The 21,970-nt window shown below is 40.9% G+C and overlaps 1 protein-coding gene across 3 annotated transcripts; it reads right to left on the bottom strand.

Moving 5' to 3' along the window:
* Positions 1–1,971: 1,971 nt before the first annotated feature.
* On the bottom strand, positions 1,972–21,881 carry nlrc3 (NLR family, CARD domain containing 3). 3 transcript variants are annotated; one of them, XM_026178795.2, is made up of 19 exons: positions 21,621–21,881; positions 19,285–19,440; positions 13,813–14,076; positions 11,430–13,176; positions 11,272–11,358; positions 10,947–11,030; positions 10,010–10,093; positions 9,827–9,910; positions 9,671–9,754; positions 9,314–9,397; positions 9,080–9,163; positions 8,082–8,165; positions 7,612–7,695; positions 6,983–7,066; positions 6,666–6,749; positions 6,497–6,580; positions 3,086–3,169; positions 2,652–2,735; positions 1,972–2,576 (listed from the first exon to the last, which is right to left on the bottom strand). In XM_026178795.2, the coding sequence occupies exons 2-19, from the start codon at positions 19,394–19,396 to the stop codon at positions 2,486–2,488; spliced, it is 3,393 nt and encodes a 1,130-aa protein (XP_026034580.1). In that variant the 5' UTR covers positions 19,397–19,440; positions 21,621–21,881; the 3' UTR covers positions 1,972–2,485. The 3 variants fall into 3 exon arrangements, 1 of the variants encoding a protein (XP_026034580.1); XR_003273242.2 differs by lacking the exon at positions 1,972–2,576 and adding an exon at positions 3,717–3,821 and having other exon boundaries at positions 2,680–2,735; XR_003273241.2 differs by lacking the exon at positions 1,972–2,576 and adding an exon at positions 3,671–3,821 and having other exon boundaries at positions 2,685–2,735.
* Positions 21,882–21,970: the final 89 nt, after the last annotated feature.

Raw genomic sequence — 21,970 nt, 5'->3', positions numbered from 1 at the left:
GTCCCACTTCCCTGCTCAAGTATGTTACAGTGGCCTTGGCAAATTCACACTTTGTCAGGTTGAGTGTCAGCGCTTATTAATCTTGAAATCTGCATGACACACTGGCAGACAGAAAAGACCATTCGGTGAAAATATCAATTCTGGGGATCTGGAACATGGAAAGTAGAATATCTAAACAACATTATTGGTGTGTTTTGCCTCAGTGTTATTGATATTTATATGCTTATATTTTCACAATTGCAAAATCTCACTGTGGATGTAAGAGCCAAATTGTGGATATTTTGCATCCACTTTATTGTGTAATATTTTAATTGATTGTATTTGATGGCTTAGGCCCCAGGAAGACTAGCAACCACTGTTGTGGAAGCTAATGGAGTTCCTTATAAATAAGCAGACAAATAAACACTATTCTAATCTTATATTACATTCTTAGCAAATTTACAGCAAATGAAACAAAGCACAAAGTCACAGTTGTTGTTTTTTTATTTTATTTTTTTATTTTAATTTGTGGTTTGACGCTGTTTCTTAACTCAAAATGTCCTGTTGTAATTGGACATTTTGAGCTAAGAAACAGCGCCAAGCCCCAACAACACTTCCCTCATGGTGCTTTATATTGTCAGGTGAAGACCCTACAATAATGCACAAAAACTAACCCCCTAGAGCAAGCACATTGGCGACAGTGGGAAGGAAAAACTCACTTTTAAAAGAGAGAAACCTCCGGCAGAACCAGGCTCTGAGATGGGGGTGGCCATCTGCCTCGGCCAGTTAGTGATGAGGGAAGGAAGTTGGGGTTTTAAAATGTAATTTAGGTTGCTGAATTAAAAGAACATTTGACGCCAGTTTAATATAAAGACTTCGGACTTCACGTTTCCCAATTTTTGCTTTAAGTTATTTTGTTATTTACATAATAATGTAAATAACCTAATAATGATCCTTATTGCTGTTTTAGAGAGGAGCGGTGCTTCAAAGGATAGTTGCAGATTTCTGTCAGAATCTGCAGATTATACAGTACAAATAAAATGTTTACGTTGTCTTCCCAACATTTTCACTGACATCTACACTGGATGGCCAGGAAGCGTTCGCGATGTCTTCTCTGGCGCTGATAATTGGCTTCAGTCTTGTGTCGGTGACGTAAAAGGCGGATTTAATGCGACTTGACCGTTCACACAGCAGTCGCTTTCTAAAACATCGGATATGTATCGGATTCAGTACCACATACGAAAGTGACCCAGATCGGATTTGAAAATATCGGATTTGCGCTGTTCACACTGTCATAGCATGATCGGATATGGGTCGCATAGGGTCAAAAAAAATCGGATTTGATGCGCTTTCGCCTGCAGTGTGAACGTAGCCTAAGATTGTAGATGGGACCTGTTGTGGGGCACTCCTGTGATGTGGAAGGCACGTTCTCCATAACGTTAGCTGGATAACCAGGGGTTATCTGACCGGAGAGGTTCACTGCATTTGGTCTTCCACGATGAAAAAGTGAATAAATTTCTTCATCAGTAGTACGATGCGGTACACTAGTACAAATATTAGGTTGGCCAGAACATGCATTTGCCAGGGTGTTAATTAGCTCCTCATTCCTTAGAATTTGAGCCACAAAATTCCGTGCGGACTGGCTCATAGTGCCATTCCTCGCAGGTATATATATATATATATATATATATATATATATATATATATATATATATATATATATATATATATATATATGCATGCTGTTATTGGCACACTGAGGTGCTAGCTAAACAAGCCAAGACAAATAATGAACTGGATGGTCCACAAAGCACTATTAAATATGGGTCAAAGGACACAGATCATTTTCTTCTTACAATTTTAAATACATGTTCTCCTTCTCAGTTCATTGTCTTCAGAGGCTCCAAACATCATAATAACTGCATCTATAACATGCAGGCTTAAAATAGCCAAAAGCCTCATTTCCAATAAGGTCGACTGCAACAAGAAACATTGGAATAAATAAAAGGTTTTACTCAGTTCTGCTCAGTTGGAGTGTATTTGTGTCATGTCAGTATTTCTGGTATTTAACACTTGTAAGACAGGCATAATAAACCAAATAGAACAACAAAGGTTATAAAACCAGTTTGGTCCTCCTGAAGTAACTTACTTTTTTTTTTTTGCCACATTTAATTGTGCAAACAGAGCAAATGTACAAAATGGCACCTTAATGGAGGAATTCTGCTCTACTTTAACTTCCTGAGCTTAATGTGTGTTTATTACATTACATATTGTGCTTCTCAAGTGTTTGTCTAAAGCTGAACTGCAGCTTCAAAACAGCTGTTTAGTCATCTAATAAATATTACAGAATCTATATAAAAATGCAATGCACCAAATAACTTGTCAGAACTATTATACAGAATGAGTTAAATTACATAGTTTACATCTGCTTTGTATAACAACAGCAGCTGTTATCCCCGTGCTGGTAGCATGACCCTCCTCAGTGACGGCTGCTCTCTCTGGTGGGCTAGATGTCCACCACGCAGCCAGAGGCACTGGCTCTTATAGCATCAGATATGACTTTAGCTCCAGATTCTCCAATGCCATTTCCCTGCAAACTGAAGGAACAGTTTTAATACGACAAATCGATAAACAGGTAAATAACAATAAATAAACGGTAAAAGAAAACTTACTTGATGTATGTCAGTTGGTGGTTTCCCTTCAAAGCTGTTGCAATGAATATGGCTCCATCCATGCCCAGAGAGTTCTCCTGCAGACTGATGAATCACACACAGAAGATTTATTTTTTGATCAAATGTAGCGATATCTGTGAGTAACTCTCTAAATTTCAAATGTAAAGGTCTGGATATTGATGACTGTTGGATTCCAGAAGAAAACAAAAACAAAATCAGGGAGTTCAGCACACATGCATCTCTGTAGCTGGGGTTATTTGCAGCTAACCAAATAATGGATGAACAGCGGAGGAGAGTGTGGGAGAATAAACTTCAGCCCTGACTGAACAGATAAATCAGGCAGCATGAAATCAGCAGCTGCATTTACTTTTCTACCACAGGTTTAATATACGAATGTAGTTTATGTCATGAAATGAAGTTCCAGTTGTGCTTACTTCAGCGCCTTGAGGCTTCTGTTGGATTTCAAGGCGTTGGCCAGGGCCTTGGCTCCCTCCATTCCTACAGTGTTCCCACGCAGACTGAAAAACATAGTGGAAAATGAGCTGCCGAGCTCCACCCAGGTGAGCGTCTCATCAAACTAGAGCCTTCTATCATTTTTCTCACTTTTCTCTTGTGTCGTCCAATGACAGGTGAAATTGGTTGTTTACCAGGACTAAAAACGACAATTTGCAATGAGCTGCTGGAGGCAATTGTATTTTAATTGTCTCTTTTGTTGCTTCAAAAAAAAAAATTAATTATCCTTTTAGTGAAGTTCCTGAAAGGTTATGACAAACCCATCAAGAAAATCTTGAGATAAAAAGTCACTAATGAAGAAAGTTTGTATTGGTTACTTCAGCAAATAAGAAGCAGTCCAACTCATTCTAAAATCCGCTGACCAATCTTTGTTCACTGCTGCAAAAAAAGCCATTTGAATAAACAAAGAGATTTTACATTTTAAATTTACAATAAGATCAATAAAAATGCCAAATTACTGATGAAAAACGAACTACATTGCATGTTTCAGTAGCTTGTAGAGTCACCTCTAGCAGGAATAATCATTTCAGCATGTTTTTATCAGTGTCTCACATCACTGTGGAAGCATTTTGGTCCCCATATTTGATTCCAAAATTATTCCAGGTACAGAGGAGGTCATGGTTGACCTAAGGACTGCAAGGTGTCCAGATCCTGTGGCTGCAAAACAAGGCCAAATCACCATCCCTCCAACACAGTGATTGACAGTTGTTATGAAGTGTTTGTGCTGTGTTCAAATTTCCCCAAATGTTACTCTGTGCATTGTGGCCAAACATCTCCACTTTGGTCTTTTCTGTTTAAAGGACAATGGGCTTCATTTAATGTGCGTGGAGTTCTTACTCTATTCAAACAAACAAGTGGCTATGCAAAATTACTCTTAGATTTAAGAAACACGTGCACCAGCTTGTTTTTATTCTTACCACAGTTTATATGTTGATAAATCAGACTCTTTATGAACAAAGAGCCCTTTGTAATCGCCATAAAATCTGGATATTGTCACGTCTCCATGTCATTCAGGCGTACGTGCTTGACTTGTAGTCAAGACCGCCTAAACCAAGACAATACCAAGATCAGAGGGTATCGAGACCAAGACAAGACCAAGACCAAGACAGACCAAGTCAAGACCAAGACAAAGTTGAGACGAGACAAAGACCGAGACGAAAAAGTCTTTAAACTGCAGCCAGATGCTGATTCGTTTACGGGTGTCGGGCATATTTATGTGTTTTTGTGATGCACTCGCACAGCCCTCCTCACCACTGTCTACTGTCTCACTCACTTACTGGGAAGACAGACTCCACTTGACTGCCGCGTCTCTCACCCTCTCTGTTTTTCACATAATGATATTATCCTATATCCTCGCATGTGATTGGCCACAATATGGAGGGATTGGAGCATAGCTGAGCCACTGTGTGAGAGCTGAGCAGTGAAAGGAAATTAAGTGAGGAGCCGGCTCTCGCTTACTGGGAGTCGACTCTTGTGATTCACTACAAAGCACTCTCTAAGCACGGCTCTTAGAGCTGATGCTTTTGCGCATGACACATTAGACAGCAAGATCAAGACAGTGAGACCAAGACAAGACCAAAGTCCGTCGAGACCGAGACAAGATCAAGACCACGTAAAAGTGGTCTTGAGACCAGTCAAGACATCCAACTCTAGTACTTCCAGGTAAAGCAGAGAAAGCAGTTACTATCTTGCAAGAGAGAACCGTGCACCACTAAAAGAGGAAAACAGGAGAAAATCCAACTGAAGAAACTTAAACAATTGTCCAAAGAGGAAAAGGCACAGCTTTCCAGAGTGTTTTCAACAGTTTAAAAGAAAAATGAAAAGTGGGGCTCCTACTGACAAAATAGTAGCTCTGTATATCACATCCCCTGAGACTTGCTTGGAACTCAAAGTTGATATAAAAAAGTCTAACTGAATGAGAGAAAAAGAACAAAGAGGACCATATCTGTCAATCTGTGATAATAAACTCACTGAATTCTATTTTTCAGCATCCATTAGAGAGGGCCAAGAAATTAGACTGAAAGACATCCAGCACTAATATCAAGGCTTTTTTTTAAAATAAAAAATAACTGTAATTCTAAACATCCTGTAGAAATTTCCTACGACAGCCAGATTTTAATTTGTCTGTATTTTTGATTGCACATTGTTAGTAAATGAGGTCCAAAGTCCCAGAAATCTTGTGGTTTGTTCAAATACAACTTTACTATCCTAACCTGTGCAACTTCTTAAAGAGAAGAGGTGTCGTCCTGGCAACCCTTTCGAACAAGCCACACTGGTTCAATCTTGTTATCATTGCGCCATCATGAAATTTAATGCTTAGGCCTGTAGAGTCTGTGATGTAGCTCTTGGTTTGTTTTGCAGTTTCCTTGAGCACTGCATGGTCTGACCTCAGGGAAAACTGGTGGGCTGTTCACTCTTGGGAAGACTGTGACATTGTGTTAACACACCTGAATTCTCCAAACCAGCAAAATGCCAAAACCTTTGCTTTCACAGAGGTGCTCGCACTTGCTGATGATCAGTTAATCAAGTGTATTTGATTAGCAGCACCTGCCTTCTTAAGTCTTATAGAAGCAGTTTGGTGTTTTTCACATTACTGGGATTGTTGCATTTCTTTTTCACATGGCTGTATGTATTGTAATATTGTTATGGTATGTTTAAATTTAACTCTATAAAATCAGAGTGAATGTAAATCAACAATAATATAGACAAGTCATTACATGTGAAAAAAAATAAAGAAAAGTAAAGTTGCCATTAAAACACACTGAGTCATTTAATCATCAAGCAGCACGAGAGCTTAAATAGTCTCAATCTGGTTGAGGATTAGTTGGTGAATTTTCTCACATTATTCACAAAGAGAAGGTCTGGAGGTATTCTGATGAATCATCACTTTTATTGTTTAACATTTGGAAATAACGAACGTTTCCAGGGAGGCGCACTCATTTGATCTAGTGATCGCAATCGTGACTTGTCAGTGATCTGTTAGAGACAACTAACTGCCTTCTTAAAATAATATCTACCTCAAGCAGACACAACATTGACAGACTGCAATCAGTAAATTCAAATTGCATGCTGGGATTCTCAAATGAAGATAAACAAAGTTCATAACAGGAACCAATCAAAAGCTATTAATCTTTAGAAGCAGACAGATAAGAGACTAGCAGTTAGTTTAGATAGACAGTTAGTTTCAGATAGAAGTTAACGAGTGCTGCTTGGTTTCACTCTGCTGTTGATTAGGCCAACTTTAACTGACAAAGCTGAACTGCCGAAGAGCGTGTCAATGATATGCAGCTAAAACAAAGGAAAGGTTGACACAAGGTAAAATTTGTACTCACTCTAATGTTTGGAGGGTCTGGTTGGTCATCAGAGCTTCTGCCATTTTAATGGCGCCACTCATCCCTGCTGAGACTCCCTGAAGACTGAAGAGACGTCACACAAAAGGGTCACAACCACCACAACCACAAAAATGATTGATCTGTCGATGGACATGATCGTTATGCCAACCATAAAGTGCGCAGTGACGTGTTGGTTTTCAGAGCCTCAGCAAGATAAGTGACTCCTTCATTCCCGATAGCATTTTCTTGAAGACTGTAGAATGGAGATAGAAGCACACACAGAAACTGCTATGAATAACAATAAAGCTTTGCGAATAAAGTTTTACATAATTGCATGGTTGCTGATGAAATATGTTCACTCAAAGCCTGGAGCGAGTCATTTTCTCAAAGTAATATCAGCGCAGGCTTTGAGGAAAGAGTTTTGAAATTTTGGTTGAGATCGATATATTTACAAACAAAGGAGTGAAAAAGGTTTATTGGTCTTACTCCAGGAGTTGCATTGTGGAATTGGAGAGGAGTGCATGGGCCAGAGCTTTAGTGGCCGTGGACTTGATGAAATTCCACTGCAGACTGTGAAAAGAGAGGAAAAGAAGAGACCCAGTATGAAGCAAATACACTTGAATTCATTAAAGATCTATTAAACAGGTTGCTGGTTCAATCCCTGGATGCTCTACTCTGCATGCCGAAGTATACTTGAACCTTAAAGTTGCTCTCCATGTGTCCATCAACGTGTGAATCTTAGAAAGCATTTAGGTGTCGAAAAAATATGGTTGAATGAGGGGTGTTGAATGAGGCGCTTTAAAAGCTCAAGTAGAAAAGTGCTACATAAGAACCAAATCGTTTACTTTACTATTTTGATTTAGCTCAAATTTCTGCTCAACCACATTTCAGAATCAAAGACTCTAACCATTCATTCTCTTCCACTTGTCCTTATCAGGGTTATGGGTAGAGTGTGTGCTTAAAGATGTAGGTATAAATATCCTGCTTTGTTCACTAGAACTTTATTACATCACTGAGAATGCATCGGTTGCTGTGCAGTGCAGACTCCCACTTCTACTCTCAGACTTGTGTGTATCTGTTTGGATGTGTTTATTTCCGATTCAAGCTCCACTTACTGCAAGGAGGTCAGGCCTCGATTAAACTTGATTGCACCAGCGATAGCTTGAACTCCGTCATCATGCAAAAGGTTGGCTGTGAGACTGGAAAACACACAAATATGCAAACAAAAACACAAATATGAGCACTGTTGTATGTAATGCAAAGACTGTCAGAGCGTTTTCAACATGTCTGCTTTCACAGAAGCTTCAAGTTTTGAAAATAACACTGGAAAAAGGTGTTTACAGGAAGTATTATAACACTAGAATATGGCTGCTGCTCTCAGTGTTGCAGTAGGTTGGAAATGTCCCCACATTACCTCAAAGAGCTACACAATACAAACAGTTATCTCACAGTTTTTGTGCTTTTCATCATGCAGCAGTATTGTATGACAGGGCATGATCTGGGGGAATGACATTTACTGAACAGTTGGGTATTCCTGCAGTTCTGTGAGGGATGATACTGTACTACTATTAACGAGCTGACTCACTCGAGGTCCTGCAGAGTGTTGTTCTCGTGGAGGGCATGGGCCATGTTCTTTGCTCCCTCTACCCCAATGGAGTTCTCCCTCAGACTAAATAGACAGAAAAACACATGAAAAGTGACATAAGACACAAGCATGACAACTTTACAGCCACTAAAATGCCAAGATACTGCCAATTTGGCAAACCTTTTCCAAAGAGAGGCTTTTTTTACTCCCTTTTTTGAGACACAAAATATGAATACTGATCACATGTGTCTAACAGATAAGATATACTGCACATATGATACAATTAGTTTTATAGGTTTTTGAACAGCGAGACAATATTTGTCATTTTGCCTCCGCACACCACATCAGTGGATTTTATATCAAATAATCAAGTGTGAATGATGTGCAGACTTTCAGTTTTCTTTTAAGGTGTTTAACAAAAGTTGTGCCTTAAATAATCAGGAATTACAGCCATCTTTACGCAAAGCCCCCCTGCTCCACAACAAAAAAACCCAGAAAAACCACAGAAGACAACTAAAGTGGATGATGACAGAATTATTTCCATGGTTAAAGGAAAAAAAACCCAAACACCTTTAAAACATCTAACCAAGTCAAAACTGTTTTTCAAGGAGGTAGGCGTATAAATATCAGTCTGCAGTAAACACATGCCTTGATGAATGGAAATAGAGAGGGTTTAAAATGAAGGTGCAAATAACTACATTCAAGAATAACAACGCTAACGTAGCCTTCGCCAGGAAACTTCTAAAAGAAACTGGACTTCAAGATGCCTACTGAAGCTAAGTAAGACAAATAACTGACCCTGATCACTGATTGGTCTCCTAAAGCTCAAAATAACATCAGCGTTTTAAATAATTTCTTAGCTAAAGTAACTCTCTTCTGAGTTTAACTGACAGCTGCTTGTTGGAAAATCACGTTCTCCCAAAAAAGACAAAATATTCTTGGGTTAATGCACAAATACAAACAGGGAAACAGAGTGAAACTTTAAGCTTGGTCCTTACTTCAAGGAGACAAGGCCATGGTTCAGCCTCAGTGCTTTGGTTAAGGCTGTCATGCCCTTGTTGCTGATCGAGTTACTCTGAAGTCTATGAAAAGAGATGAAAAGTTAAATGCAGCTGTAATGAATAGCATTCAAAGCAAACACCATTTCCCCTTCTGTGGTGCATGAATTGAAATGTCACTTCCCACACTATTAAAATGCATTTGCATTGCACTCATGGGCAGAAGATACTAACTGGAGTGAGAGAAGAGTGTGGTTGACCGCCAAAGCCTCGGCCAGAGCTACCGTCCCTTTATCCCCAAGCTGATTACCACAAAGGCTGCAGACAAGAACACAAATACACCCGACACATTAGGAGAAAGAAAACCTGAGTTATCAGTATGTGAACCAGGTTCAGGTGTGGTGGTAAACAAGATCAAATGAAGCCTAGTAACAAACAAGTGTGTCAATGAGCTATCATAACTGTACACCTCATCATCAATCTGCAAAAATGTGAAGAAGTAATGATTAACTTTTAGTCTTTAAATGTTCTGGCCTAGAAGTTCAGTACATTATCTCCAAGATCACTGAATGAATATTAATTCTGCATTACATCAACTTTGTGAGAGTCCGGTTGGTCTTCAGTGCTTCTGCAATCCTTTTGGCTCCACCTGCTGCGATTGTATTCTTCCGTATACTAAAAAAAAAGATGCACATTAATCTACAGAACATTCATTAAAACAACATCTGTAAACAAGACCAAACTCACTTCAGAGACACCAGTTTGCGGTTGCACTGCAGCACTTCTGCAAGCGACTGAGCACCCTCCTCCTCGATGGCGTTGTTCTGAAAGCTGATGAGAAGTCGGGGAAATTGAGCAAATACACCAACTAGAGTAAATAAACTGGAATTCTGGGTGTGTCAGTTAAGCTGTAGAGCAATTATACTCAACTTGATTGATGTCAGGACTTGGTTCATTTTCAGAGCCTCTGCTAGGAACTTTGCACCTTTGGAGCCGATGTTGTTATTCCGAAGACTAAAACAACATAAACAGGTCATTAGATGATTTACTAAAACTCTACTTAGCAATAATAAGATGTAAATTATAAGATGCAGGTTTAGCATTATTATTATGTAGTATTATGATCAACTCTTGAATGACTATACTACATCAAAACTAAAAGCCTTTTCCCCATTTCAGATTACTCATTTTTATTACAAGGTTCTGTTTTTGGAAAACATTATATACTGTATATAAAAGATGGAAGTAGCCCCCATGTTGTCATGGTTACTCATCTTTTAAAGCTTTAGTGTGAGCAATTTATCCACTGCCATCTTAGTTTTTGAATCTAGACACAAGAGAAACTGAGACCCTGCACACTAACAGCTAGCCAAGCTCTAGAGCAGTGATTCCCAAGAAATTGAGTTTGAAATGACTCATAATAATGTACAGTTACTTATTTATATTAATTGATTTAAACAAAAAGTGAATTAAAACTGGTACTTGGAGGTGGTTATTAGTGATATTACTCTGACCTAAATTCACTGCTCTTTTATTGACGCTTGTGTCCCAGTGGCAGGTGGATCACCTATTGGCCTTAATACTCCCACTCCTGTATTTTGATTAGAGTGAAGATTTAAGATTGGGGGGGGGGCTCCATGGGATTTCCTGTTTTATTAAATGGGTCACAGCACTCTTGACTGGGAATAGCTCCTCTAGAGCATACTTGGCTTTGAGTGTCTGTAATAAATGAATTAAAACTAGCTACTGACACCATAAAATATACTTTCCAGACCTGGGGGCAGCAGCTTTATATACAGATAATTGGAAATACTGAACTCAAAAGGTTTTATTTGTTCATTCAGACATCAAACACTGCAGATCTCACTTGAGAGAAGTCAGCGTGCGGTTCACCAAGAGGGCTCGACTCAGGGCTTTGGCTCCTTTGTTGCTGATGGCATTGTCCGCCAGACTGATGGAGGGATAAAAGAAATTGTATTTATGTTGTTCGAGTATTAATAATAATTACAACCACAATTATACTTTCACCAATCATACAATCACACAACCACTGAGAGTAATCAGCAAGGTCAATCATAACTTCATTTAAAAGCTCCGCTGTTTGTCTGAGTTTATAAAGCAGCTTGATGTGATACAGTTGTTCAGAACAACAATTGTTCCTCGTATGATGCTTTACCACAAAAAAGGCTCACCTTATTTTTTGGATATGGCAGTCTTTGGCACTCAGGAGACTTCCCAGCAACTCCATGACATCATCTTTAAAGTGATTATTCTCCAACCTGATGAGCAGATAAAACCACTGAATCTGGAGTTTTCCTTTTATTGGATGTATTTGGGTTGAGAAGCTCACCTTAGATGCCTACAGTACAGCAGCTGCGGGAGCAAACATTTCACTGTCGAGGCGTTCAGAGAGGCTGTCAGGTTGGTTTGTTCGCTGCACTCCGGAGACACGTGGAGCAGGTAACCCAGCACCACACAGTGAGGCCGCGTTAACTTTCCCGCTAGACTGCTGAGCCGTAAATCCTCCTCTACGCTCCGCAGCATCTCTGTGTGCTGCAGCTCCTGTAAACAGTAAGCTAGGTTGACTGCACGCAGGGAGACCACAGCACCCCCGCTGACCAACAGACCCTGCAAAAACCCTGCTGCCCATGCCTTGTTGTTGCCATCGTCTTTCCCGAGGGCCAGAAGTCCAGCAAGAGGTTTGATTGCAGCTGAGCACAGCAGGCCTGTTAGGAAGCGTACGAACACATCCAGGTGACCATCCTCAGCTTGTTGTGAGTGCTGAAAGGCACTTCTGAAGTGGTTCTGGAAACCAATCTTGGGCCAGGACATGGAGCTCTCAGAGAACAAGTCAAAGATTGCCCGCTTTGAGGAAACATGGTAGAAGGTAGCTGCAAGAAACTCCTGCAGAGTCAAATGTGTGAAGCGGAACGTCGTGTTGATGGTTGACTCCTCTCGAACAAGAACTCCAGAACCGAGACTGCTTTGAGTCAGCAGTAGCTCAATCCCATAGTTCTTGAGGTCTTGTTCACTGAAGACATACTTGTGTTTAAGAAGCCCATAGAAAGCCAGTCGTCCGAGATTCCCCAGCAGTTTCCGATTGCTCCCGTGAAGTTGCTCCGTTTTTACAGGCTCTCTGCCTCTTGGTTCGCCCAATTCTGCTTTCATTGAACAGAAATTGGCATACAGCTCAGTGCAAGTCCTCGGAAGACTCTCCTGTGCTTCATTCTGCATGATGTATAACAAAGTATCAGCTACTATCCAGCAAATGCAGGGTATGTAGCACATCACCATCAAGATCTTATTGGATTCCAAGTGTGACCATATTTTCCTGGCAAAATCCTTCTCAGAGAAATGGTGATTCAGAAAGATCTCTATATCCTTAGGACTAAATCCTGGGATCTCAGTCACCCTGTCAACCAGACCTCCGGGGATAAGGGAAGCTACTCTTGGCCTGGAAGTCACCCAGACTGCTATATCGGGAAGCAGATTCCCTCGAATGATGTTGGTAACTAAGTCGTCAATAGGCACTTCTTTTTTTGGGTCGCTGCAAGAAGCTGCGTCGGAAAAATTTAATTTGCAGCGGAATTCGTCCAAACCATCAAGTATGAGCAGAGTCCGACAGGAGCTGTTCAGGACCAGACTGGGATCAGATATATGAGGAAAAGCCATTTTCACCAGCCTCTCAGCAGAAAGCTTGTCCAGCAAGTTCAGCTCGGCAAATGTGAACGGTAGCACAAAGTTTATGTCTGTACAGATGATCCCTTGGCACCACTGCCGGACAAAGTGTCTCACCCAGGTTGTTTTGCCGATACCAGCTACCCCAACTGTGAGGGAGACCCTAGGGGGCATACTGACTCGGGTAAGGGGCTCAAACAATTTTGCTAACCCCAGCTGCCTAAGATGATTTCTTTTCTCTCCTCGAGTCACTCCCACCTGCATCAGGTCATGCTCCTTTTGTTGGAGGTCAGAAAGTCCATCGACAAGTAGTAAGGTTCTTGATGAGATGTTAAGTCTGGGGCAGCTGATTGAGTCTCTGTCTCTGTACTGTTCATATCGGCGTAAGAGGACCTCCTTGTGCTCTTTTACCATGGCATCTACAGACAAAAACAAAAGAAATTCACATCGGTTATTCTCTGGAAAAAGGACACTAATATGGAAGAGTAACTTTGTACTAAGCTTTGATCCCAGTGAGTGAAAAGTGCTTTGCATTTAAACTTACACAATCATACACTAAACACTATAGAAACACTTGTAAAAGCCGCACGTCTATGGAGGAACCAAACTGGCAGAAAAAGTATTAATATCTACATTTCATATACATATTTCCATATGCAAGCAAGTAAACAAATAAACATTTTAAAAATTATTAATTAGTAAACAAAAATGGGAAATAATTCAATTCCATTCAAATTTATTTATACAGCGCTAAATCACAACAGCAGTAACCTCTAGGCGCTTTATATTGTAAGGTAGACCCTACAATAAAACATACAGAGAAAAACCCAACAATCATATGGCGCCCTGTGAGCAAGCACTTTGGCGACAGTGGGAAGGAAAAACTCCCTTTTAACAGGAAGAAACATCCGGCAGAGCCAGACAGAACTTACAGAATATTATTTTATTGATTTATTTTCTTTGCAGTTTCGTTCCTCCAGACTCGTTGCCTGAGCTACTTACCCCCCATGACCATTTTAAAGAATTACACAGGACAGAGAGAAGCAGCCTCTTACCGTGGTTAATGATGAGCTGGGCAACCTGAGAATCTGAGCTCTCTATAAAACCCTGAAGGACGTCAGAGCCTTGACTGTCCTTGGCAGTGACAATAGTGGTGAGCATGTTAACCTGATCCTGCAGTCGGCCTGCTTCCTTGACCTTGGTCTCCTCAGCTGAACTGAGCACATCCAGGTTTCTCATGTGGTTTAAGATCTCCCCCAGGAAGGAGGGCGTAATAAAGCTCTGCAGCTGGTCTTGATGCTTTTGGATCCAACCGAGATCTAAAGAATAACAGAACACTTTTAGGAATTTTATGATTGATGAGATTATTGTGGTGTTAACTCATGAGCAAAGATACTTCCTTAAGCTGGGACAATGCAGGATTATTTGTGTTTTTGTCAGATATTTATTCTCATTAAAAAGTCTGATGATGGTAAATGACTTTGCACACAAGAGGACACCATATTTTTAAAGAAATAACATGCCTTTGCCTCATTTATTTTTTCCCCCTAATCTTTATAAGTGTGTGTGTGTGTGTACACACACTCAAAATTACAGACACGTCAGCTTCTTCTTTGTTGTGTAATACACAAAGAGACAGATAAATATTTTCACATTCCTCTTGGAAAGTAGAAATCACCACATCACAATCGGAGCCTGTGGTGTCCTTAAAACCACTTCAATAATACATCAAAACCAACAAGCTGTCATTTAGAAACGGTGTAAATGTTTCCTAACAAAGAGGGGGAAAATAACAGGAAAGAATAAAGAGCATCAGCGAGTTTACAGGAGAGCTTGAAATACAAACCTGAAAACTGAGGATCTGCGATGATCGCACATTTTTTTTGATCTTGCTTAAAAATCCTAAGTCAGAAAATCTTCTGCTTAAAATTGGCGAATGTCCAAGCAAGTGTTTACCTAATGAACTCCCAGGATTGACAGGTTTGTTTAATCTTTCAAAGTCAATCAAAGTCTCTGCTCAGACTGCTGCTCGGAGCCGACATACGGCTGGATGGTTGGATGGAGATCAAAGTGATTTTTTAAAAACCTGCAAACTTACTGAGAAGTATTAGGGTTTGCCCCTACAGGAAATTTTCGAGCGGACGTGGTGAGCACTGTTTCAAAGTTTTGTTAATGGTTACTAGGTGACAGGCTAAACACACTAACCATAAACAGCACCTGTGACTGCACACAGTATGAACATCGCCACACTTTAACGCTTTTTCAGGTATAAAGCTGCCAGACTGAGGTAAACCTACAACATTTTTGCATATTTGTAAAAGAACAATTCTGTTTTCTGTAATGCAATTCTACTTATTCTCTTCTCCAACAGCAGAAGTCGGCATCTTGAATCGTGATAACATTGTTGTCTTGTTTGCGAACCATATGGTGAAACAAAGACTTGAAAGCTAAACCACAGAGATCAGATTGTCCTACAGATGACACCTCTGCAGCTCAACACTGCTGATAATAGCAGAATACGATGTGCACCGCTAATGTTAAAATAACTACTTCATTTAAAGTCAATTTTATGATCCTGCCATTATCACTGACACACTACGTCCTTTTTTGTCAATTCATAAATTTTATTTTTTTAAAAAGAACAGCAGCGCAGGACGAGGACAGACAACGAGAAAAACACGGCAAGCTGAAACAGATAGACAGGGAGAGATCGAGGGTACTGAGATATAAATGGAATCAAATAAAAAAGAAGCAATATCAGTGCTGATAACCTTGATATATGTGTTCATACCACAAAGATGTATATGTGCACATGTATACATGTGTATATATATATGTATACATGTGTGTATATATATATATATATACATGTGTGTATATATATATATATATACATGTGTGTATATATATATATATATATATATATATATATACATGTGTGTATATATATATATATACATGTGTGTATATATATATATATACATGTGTGTATATATATATATATATATATATACATACATATACATATACATATACATATATTGGGGGTGATCATGGCTCAAAGAGTTGGCAGTTCGTCTTATAACAGGAAGGTCGCCGGTTCGAGGCTCAGACAGTCTCGGTCGTTGTGTCCTTGGGCAAGACACTTCACCTGCCGCCTACTGGTGATGGCCGGAGGGGCCGATGGCGTGATATGGCAGCCTCGCTTCTGTCAGTCTGCCCCAGGGCAGCTGTGGCTACAACTGTAGCTGCCTCCACCAGTGTGTGAATGTGACAGTGAATAAATAGTGGAATTGTACAGCGCTTTGAGGGCCCCGAAAAGTGCTATATAAATGCAATCCATTATTACACACACACACACACATATATACGTATATATATACATACAGTATATATATATATATATATATATATATATATATATATATATACTGTATGTATATATATATATATATATACTGTATGTATATATATATACATACAGTATGTATATATATATACATACAGTATGTATATATATATACATACAGTATATATATATATATATACATACAGTATATATATATATATATATATATATATATATATATATATATATATATACATACAGTATATATATATATATATACTGTATGTATGTTAAAAAAAAAAAACACCCAGCACGCCCCTGCGGGCGGTTTATCCTTCAAGCTCGGGTCCTCTACCAGAGGCCTGGGAGCTTGAGGGTCCTGCGCAGTATCTTAGCTGTTCCCAGGACTGCGCTCTTCTGGACAGAGATCTCCGATGTTGTTCCCGGGATCTGCTGGAGCCACTCGCCTAGCTTGGGAGTCACCGCACCTAGTGCTCCGATTACCACGGGGACCACCGTTACCTTCACCCTCCACATCCTCTCGAGCTCTTCTCTGAGCCCTTGATATTTCTCCAGCTTCTCGTGTTCCTTCTTCCTGATATTGCTGTCATTCGGAACCGCTACATCGATCACTACGGCCGTCTTCTTCTGTTTGTCTACCACCACTATGTCCGGTTGGTTAGCCACCACCATTTTGTCCGTCTGTATCTGGAAGTCCCACAGGATCTTAGCTCGGTCATTCTCCACCACCCTTGGGGGCATCTCCCATTTTGACCTCGGGACTTCCAGGTTATACTCGGCACAGATGTTCCTGTACACTATGCCGGCCACTTGGTTATGGCGTTCCATGTATGCCTTGCCTGCTAGCATCTTGCACCCTGCTGTTATGTGCTGGATTGTCTCTGGGGCATCTTTACACAGCCTGCACCTGGGGTCTTGCCTGGTGTGATAGACCCCAGCCTCTATGGATCTTGTGCTCAGAGCTTGTTCTTGTGCTGCCATGATTAGTGCCTCTGTGCTGTCTTTCAGTCCAGCTTTGTCCAGCCACTGGTAGGATTTCTGGATATCAGCCACCTCCTCTATCTGCCGGTTGTACATACCGTGCAGGGGCCTGTCCTTCCATGATGGTTCCTCGTCTCCCTCCTCTTTCTTGGGTTTCTGCTGCCTGAGGTATTCACTGAGCACTCGGTCAGTTGGGGCCATCTTCCCAATGTATTCTTGGATGTTCGTTGTCTCATCCTGGACTGTGGTGCTGACACTCACCAGTCCCCGGCCCCCTTCCTTCCGCTTAGCGTACAGCCTCAGGGTGCTGGATTTGGGGTGAAACCCTCCATGCATGGTCAGGAGCTTTCTTGTCTTTATGTCAGTGGCTTCTATCTCCTCCTTTGGCCAGCTTATTACCCCAGCAGGGTACCTGATCACGGGCAGGGCGTACGTGTTGATGGCCCGGATCTTGTTCTTACCATTCAGCTGACTCCTCAGGACTTGCCTGACCCTCTGCAGGTACTTGGTGGTTGCAGCTTTTCTAGCGGCCTCTTCATGGTTCCCATTCGCCTGTGGGATCCCCAAGTACTTGTAACTGTCCTCTATGTCTGCAATGTTGCCTTCTGGTAGTTCAATCCCCTCAGTTCTGACTACCTTCCCTTTCTTTGTTACCATCCGACTACACTTCTCCAGTCCGAACGACATTCCAATGTCATTGCTGTATAGCCTGGTGGTGTGGATCAGTGAATCGATGTCTCGTTCACTCTTGGCATACAGCTTGATGTCATCCATGTACAGGAGGTGGCTGACAACTGCTCCGTTCCGTAGTCGGTATCCGTAGTCGGTATCCGTAGCCAGTCTTGTTAATGATCTCACTGAGGGGGTTCAGGCCTATGCAGAACAGCAGTGGGGACAGAGCATCTCCTTGGTAGATCCCGCACTTGATGGTGACTTGTGCTATGGGCTTGGAGTTGGCCTCTAGTGTTGTGCGCCACATCCCCATTGAGTTCCTGATGAAGGCTCTCAGGGTCCCATTGATCTTGTACAATTCTAGGCATTCCAGTATCCAGCTGTGGGGCATTGAGTCATAGGCCTTCTTGTAATCAATCCAGGCAGTGCACAGGTTGGTCAGTCTGGTCTTGCAGTCTCGGCTGATTGTTCTGTCTACCAGTAGCTGGTGTTTTGCGCCTCTGGTATTCTTGCCAATTCCTTTCTGTGTCCCGCTCATGTATTGACCCATGTGCCTGTTCATCTTAGCCGATATGATGCCTGACAGGAGCTTCCATGTAGTACTGAGGCAGGTTATTGGTCGGTATATACTGTATGTGTATATATATATATATATACACATATATATATATATATTGTTACGAACTTGTATGTCCATGTGTTTGTTTGTGCAGGTGTTGTGCAGGTGTTGTGTTTTTTCTATGTTAATTTAGCTGTGCCAGGCCCCTGTTCCGATTGGTGCGTGGATATACTGCCCCGGCGTGATTGGATCCAGCTGGAGGACCCGCCCATTAAAAGGAGGCTGGAGTGCTACAGCGGGAGAGGTCCTCGCGTTTCTCCTCATCACCCAGCAGTAGTCCTGTGGTAGCCGCTGGCTGCAGTATACGCTTGAAAGTTGTGGAAGTGGAGTGGGTAGGGGTGAGCTGCCGTTTCTTTTGATCACCCGTTTTGTCCTGTTTTGAGTTAGTTAAGGAGGTCAGACTCTGTCTTTATTTTTGACTTTGTTTTGGTAAGGTCAGGGGTGCGGGATTTGTGTAGGTTTGTTTTGTTTATTGTTTTGGCCTTGGCTCACCCTGAAGTATTGACACTCCCGTTTTGGTTCTCTTTATTCACATTGTAAATAAATCACCTCACATCTAACGGATTTGTTTCGTGTGACTGCTGGGTTCTTGGGGGGGAAGCGAGTGCCTCGCTCATGTTATGGCCTGGCCCTAGATGGGTCGTAACAATATATATACATAGAAGAACAGGGACAGGATTATAGAGGTCACACAGAGATGAATGAAGAGCCACTGAGGACTGGAGACCTCAGTCTGACCCTGAAAGATCTCCATTATTCATATATATATATAAATAAACCTGTATGTATGTAGATGCCAGTATTTGTACACTTTAGTTCCACTGATGATGACTTATTTTGAAAGGCTAAATAAACCGTTACAGACACAGTGGCTTCGACTCTTACCCTCCGTTTCTGCTTGCGATGAGGTCGTAGACTGAAGATCCACATAGCAGTCGTCCTGCCACGTAATGCGTTTGCTTCGGTCCAGGATAGAATCGTAATGTGTCTTCTCCATGAGAAACTCTGATATATGTCTACCGCTGATGCTCCTGCTTTTATCTATGTGACACACACACACACACATTACTTACTGCATGCAACCGAACATTATGGGCTGTGATCAATGGGGGTTAAGCCAATCAAACAAGTTTCGCCTTCAGTCATCCTGCTGAAGCTCTGAAGAAGAGTTTGCTGTATAATACTGCTACTACTAACCCTAATACATATTTATAATAAAAGTGAGAAATTAAACTGCTAATTAGAGTTTAATAAAAACTTTTTGCACATTGTTAACGATGAATTTTCGCCTTTAACTCAAAGTCTAAAGCATCATCATTATCATTTTGACCAGTTCCTTTAGAAATATGTGTGCAGAGCATCATTGTTATTTACTTAATCACCTCCAATTAATCAGTGTGTTTATTAAAAAGGTACACCTGCATTCACCTCAGTAACACATGCTTATGAGAGCTTATGAGAACACAAGCACAAGTTGAACACTGTGTTTGTTGTTGTTTGTGTTGATATTGTATGAAGACTTCACCACATGCAGATTTTGTGACTCTGAACACAGCAGGAGACAAACACCACCTGCACCCCCTTAAGGCCTTTCTCAGGGCAGAAGGATGTGCTAACTGGCTTGGGATACACAAGTTTGCAGGGCCCTGTAGGAGAGTTATGAGCAATGGATCTACATGAGAGATGAGGAATAGGTAGAGAACCAGAAGAATCAGACTTTTTGATCTTTTTCTTTTGCCAGGATAGACAACGGAGTGGAACTTACTGATTAAGTTATCTTGAAAGACCCTTCTCAATAAATTCAGGTTGCCCGCCCCCCAAGGACCCAAGTCGCTGGTGCTGCTCGATTATATTAAAGTCTGTTTATCCCCCGGGGGTGCTCGTTGTCGGTTTTGTCTATATCTTATTGAAACTGTATTTCAATAAGCTATTTTTCCAGTGGTCTTTGTATCTATTTTTGACACGACAACATGGACTAAGAATCTATTATCCCTTTACTAGACATTGTCGGTGATCCTGTGCAGTGTTTGCCTCTTAAGTTGATGCAGCTTTGCTGGGGAGTTACATATTATCCCCAAACTTCAACAACCAAGAAGATTTTATAAATTAATGACAAATGAAATGAGCACAATGTGCCCAGGTCTTTCAAGTTTAGTCCTCTGGAAACACCCACTGGTTTAACCATGAGTGTGCACAGCCTTTCAAATAACCAGATTTACGGTCATGTTGTGCTTGGTGCACATCCTGCACTTTGCAGAAGACAAACATACTATTAAACAGGCAAATATGTAAACTATACACATGAAAAAGTATCTGCCCCCTTCCTGTATTCTTAGTTTTTTTGCATGTTACACTTAAATGGCCTCAGATCAGGAAAGAAATCTAAATAATAGACAACGATAACCCAAGTAAATACAAAATGCTTTTAAACAGCCGTTTCTTTTGTTAAAGGAAAGAAGTACCCATATCTACCTTGCCTTGTGTGATAAAAGTAAATATCTTCTCCCTGCACTGTGCGCAGTTTATTAAACATTATTAAGCTGACAGTTTGTTGCATGAACATGAAAAGTGTGAAAGGAGCTTCTTCTTGTTTCCGCTGCGATTTTACTAAAGCGGAGTGAAAGTAGTGCAAACAAAAATTCAAGTTTTGTTTGAGGTTGTGCCGAGAAAACGGGAAACTGCAAATGTTTTCCTGTGTGGTTTGTTGCTCATTGCATCATGTCTCTAAAAGGAAGACACAGTTTTAGTAGCCAGAGTAAAATTTATATCCTTAGCAGCCTCATAAGAAGGTCCTACATGTGATATTTCGGAACTATGTCGTATACAAAATAAAGTACACGTCACTGTTAAAAGGCCATCCAGCACAGATAAGTCAGTAAAGATCATTAGGAGACTCACAGCATGAAATCTTCCAAACTACAGTATTTGGTAGCAGCAGCAAAAACACACATTACAGTAGCACAATGTGCTGATTCAAGAATGCCAGCATTACACAGCAAGAATTAAAACCCAGGAATATGAGTTTGCTGGAAATGTATCATATTTTATAGTAAAAGTAAGTGAAAGCCTGTTAAGATTATGCATACTTTATTTTCACTAGCAGGAGCTGATGCTGACTCAAAGCCATGATGGAAAAGTAACGTTTACGACTCTTTAAGCTGCTGAAGGCATGAAGTCAGACGCTCTGCAGCAAAAAAAGTAGGAAAACTCGAGTGACTCACCATGGGTTAGAGGAGGTTGTCTGAACGTTTCAAAGGATGAAAGATGCTTCCTTTACCGCGGTCTCATAAAGTAGCCACATGATTATCACAGAAAACACATATCTGAAGAGTAGAAGTGCAAATTTGACGGATCTTTAAAGATTATAATACAACTTTGAGTTGGCAGGCGAGTGAAGTGAGCCTCAAACACAGCGGCTGAAGTAGGTCTAAAGTCTGCTGCTGGAGATTCGCTTCGTGCTGCACCTCCTTTCCGGTGTCGTGCCTCATCTGCATTTTTGCACTGTGGTTGGCAGGTTGAACAGTGACAATAAGAGAGAGAGAAAAAGTAACTGCTTCCTGTGTGTGCAGAC

Source organism: Astatotilapia calliptera, chromosome 8 (assembly GCF_964374335.1).
Source record: "Astatotilapia calliptera chromosome 8, fAstCal68.1, whole genome shotgun sequence".
NCBI classification, from domain to species: Eukaryota; Metazoa; Chordata; class Actinopteri; order Cichliformes; family Cichlidae; genus Astatotilapia; species Astatotilapia calliptera.
This window is presented reverse-complemented; position numbering and strand designations above follow the sequence as displayed.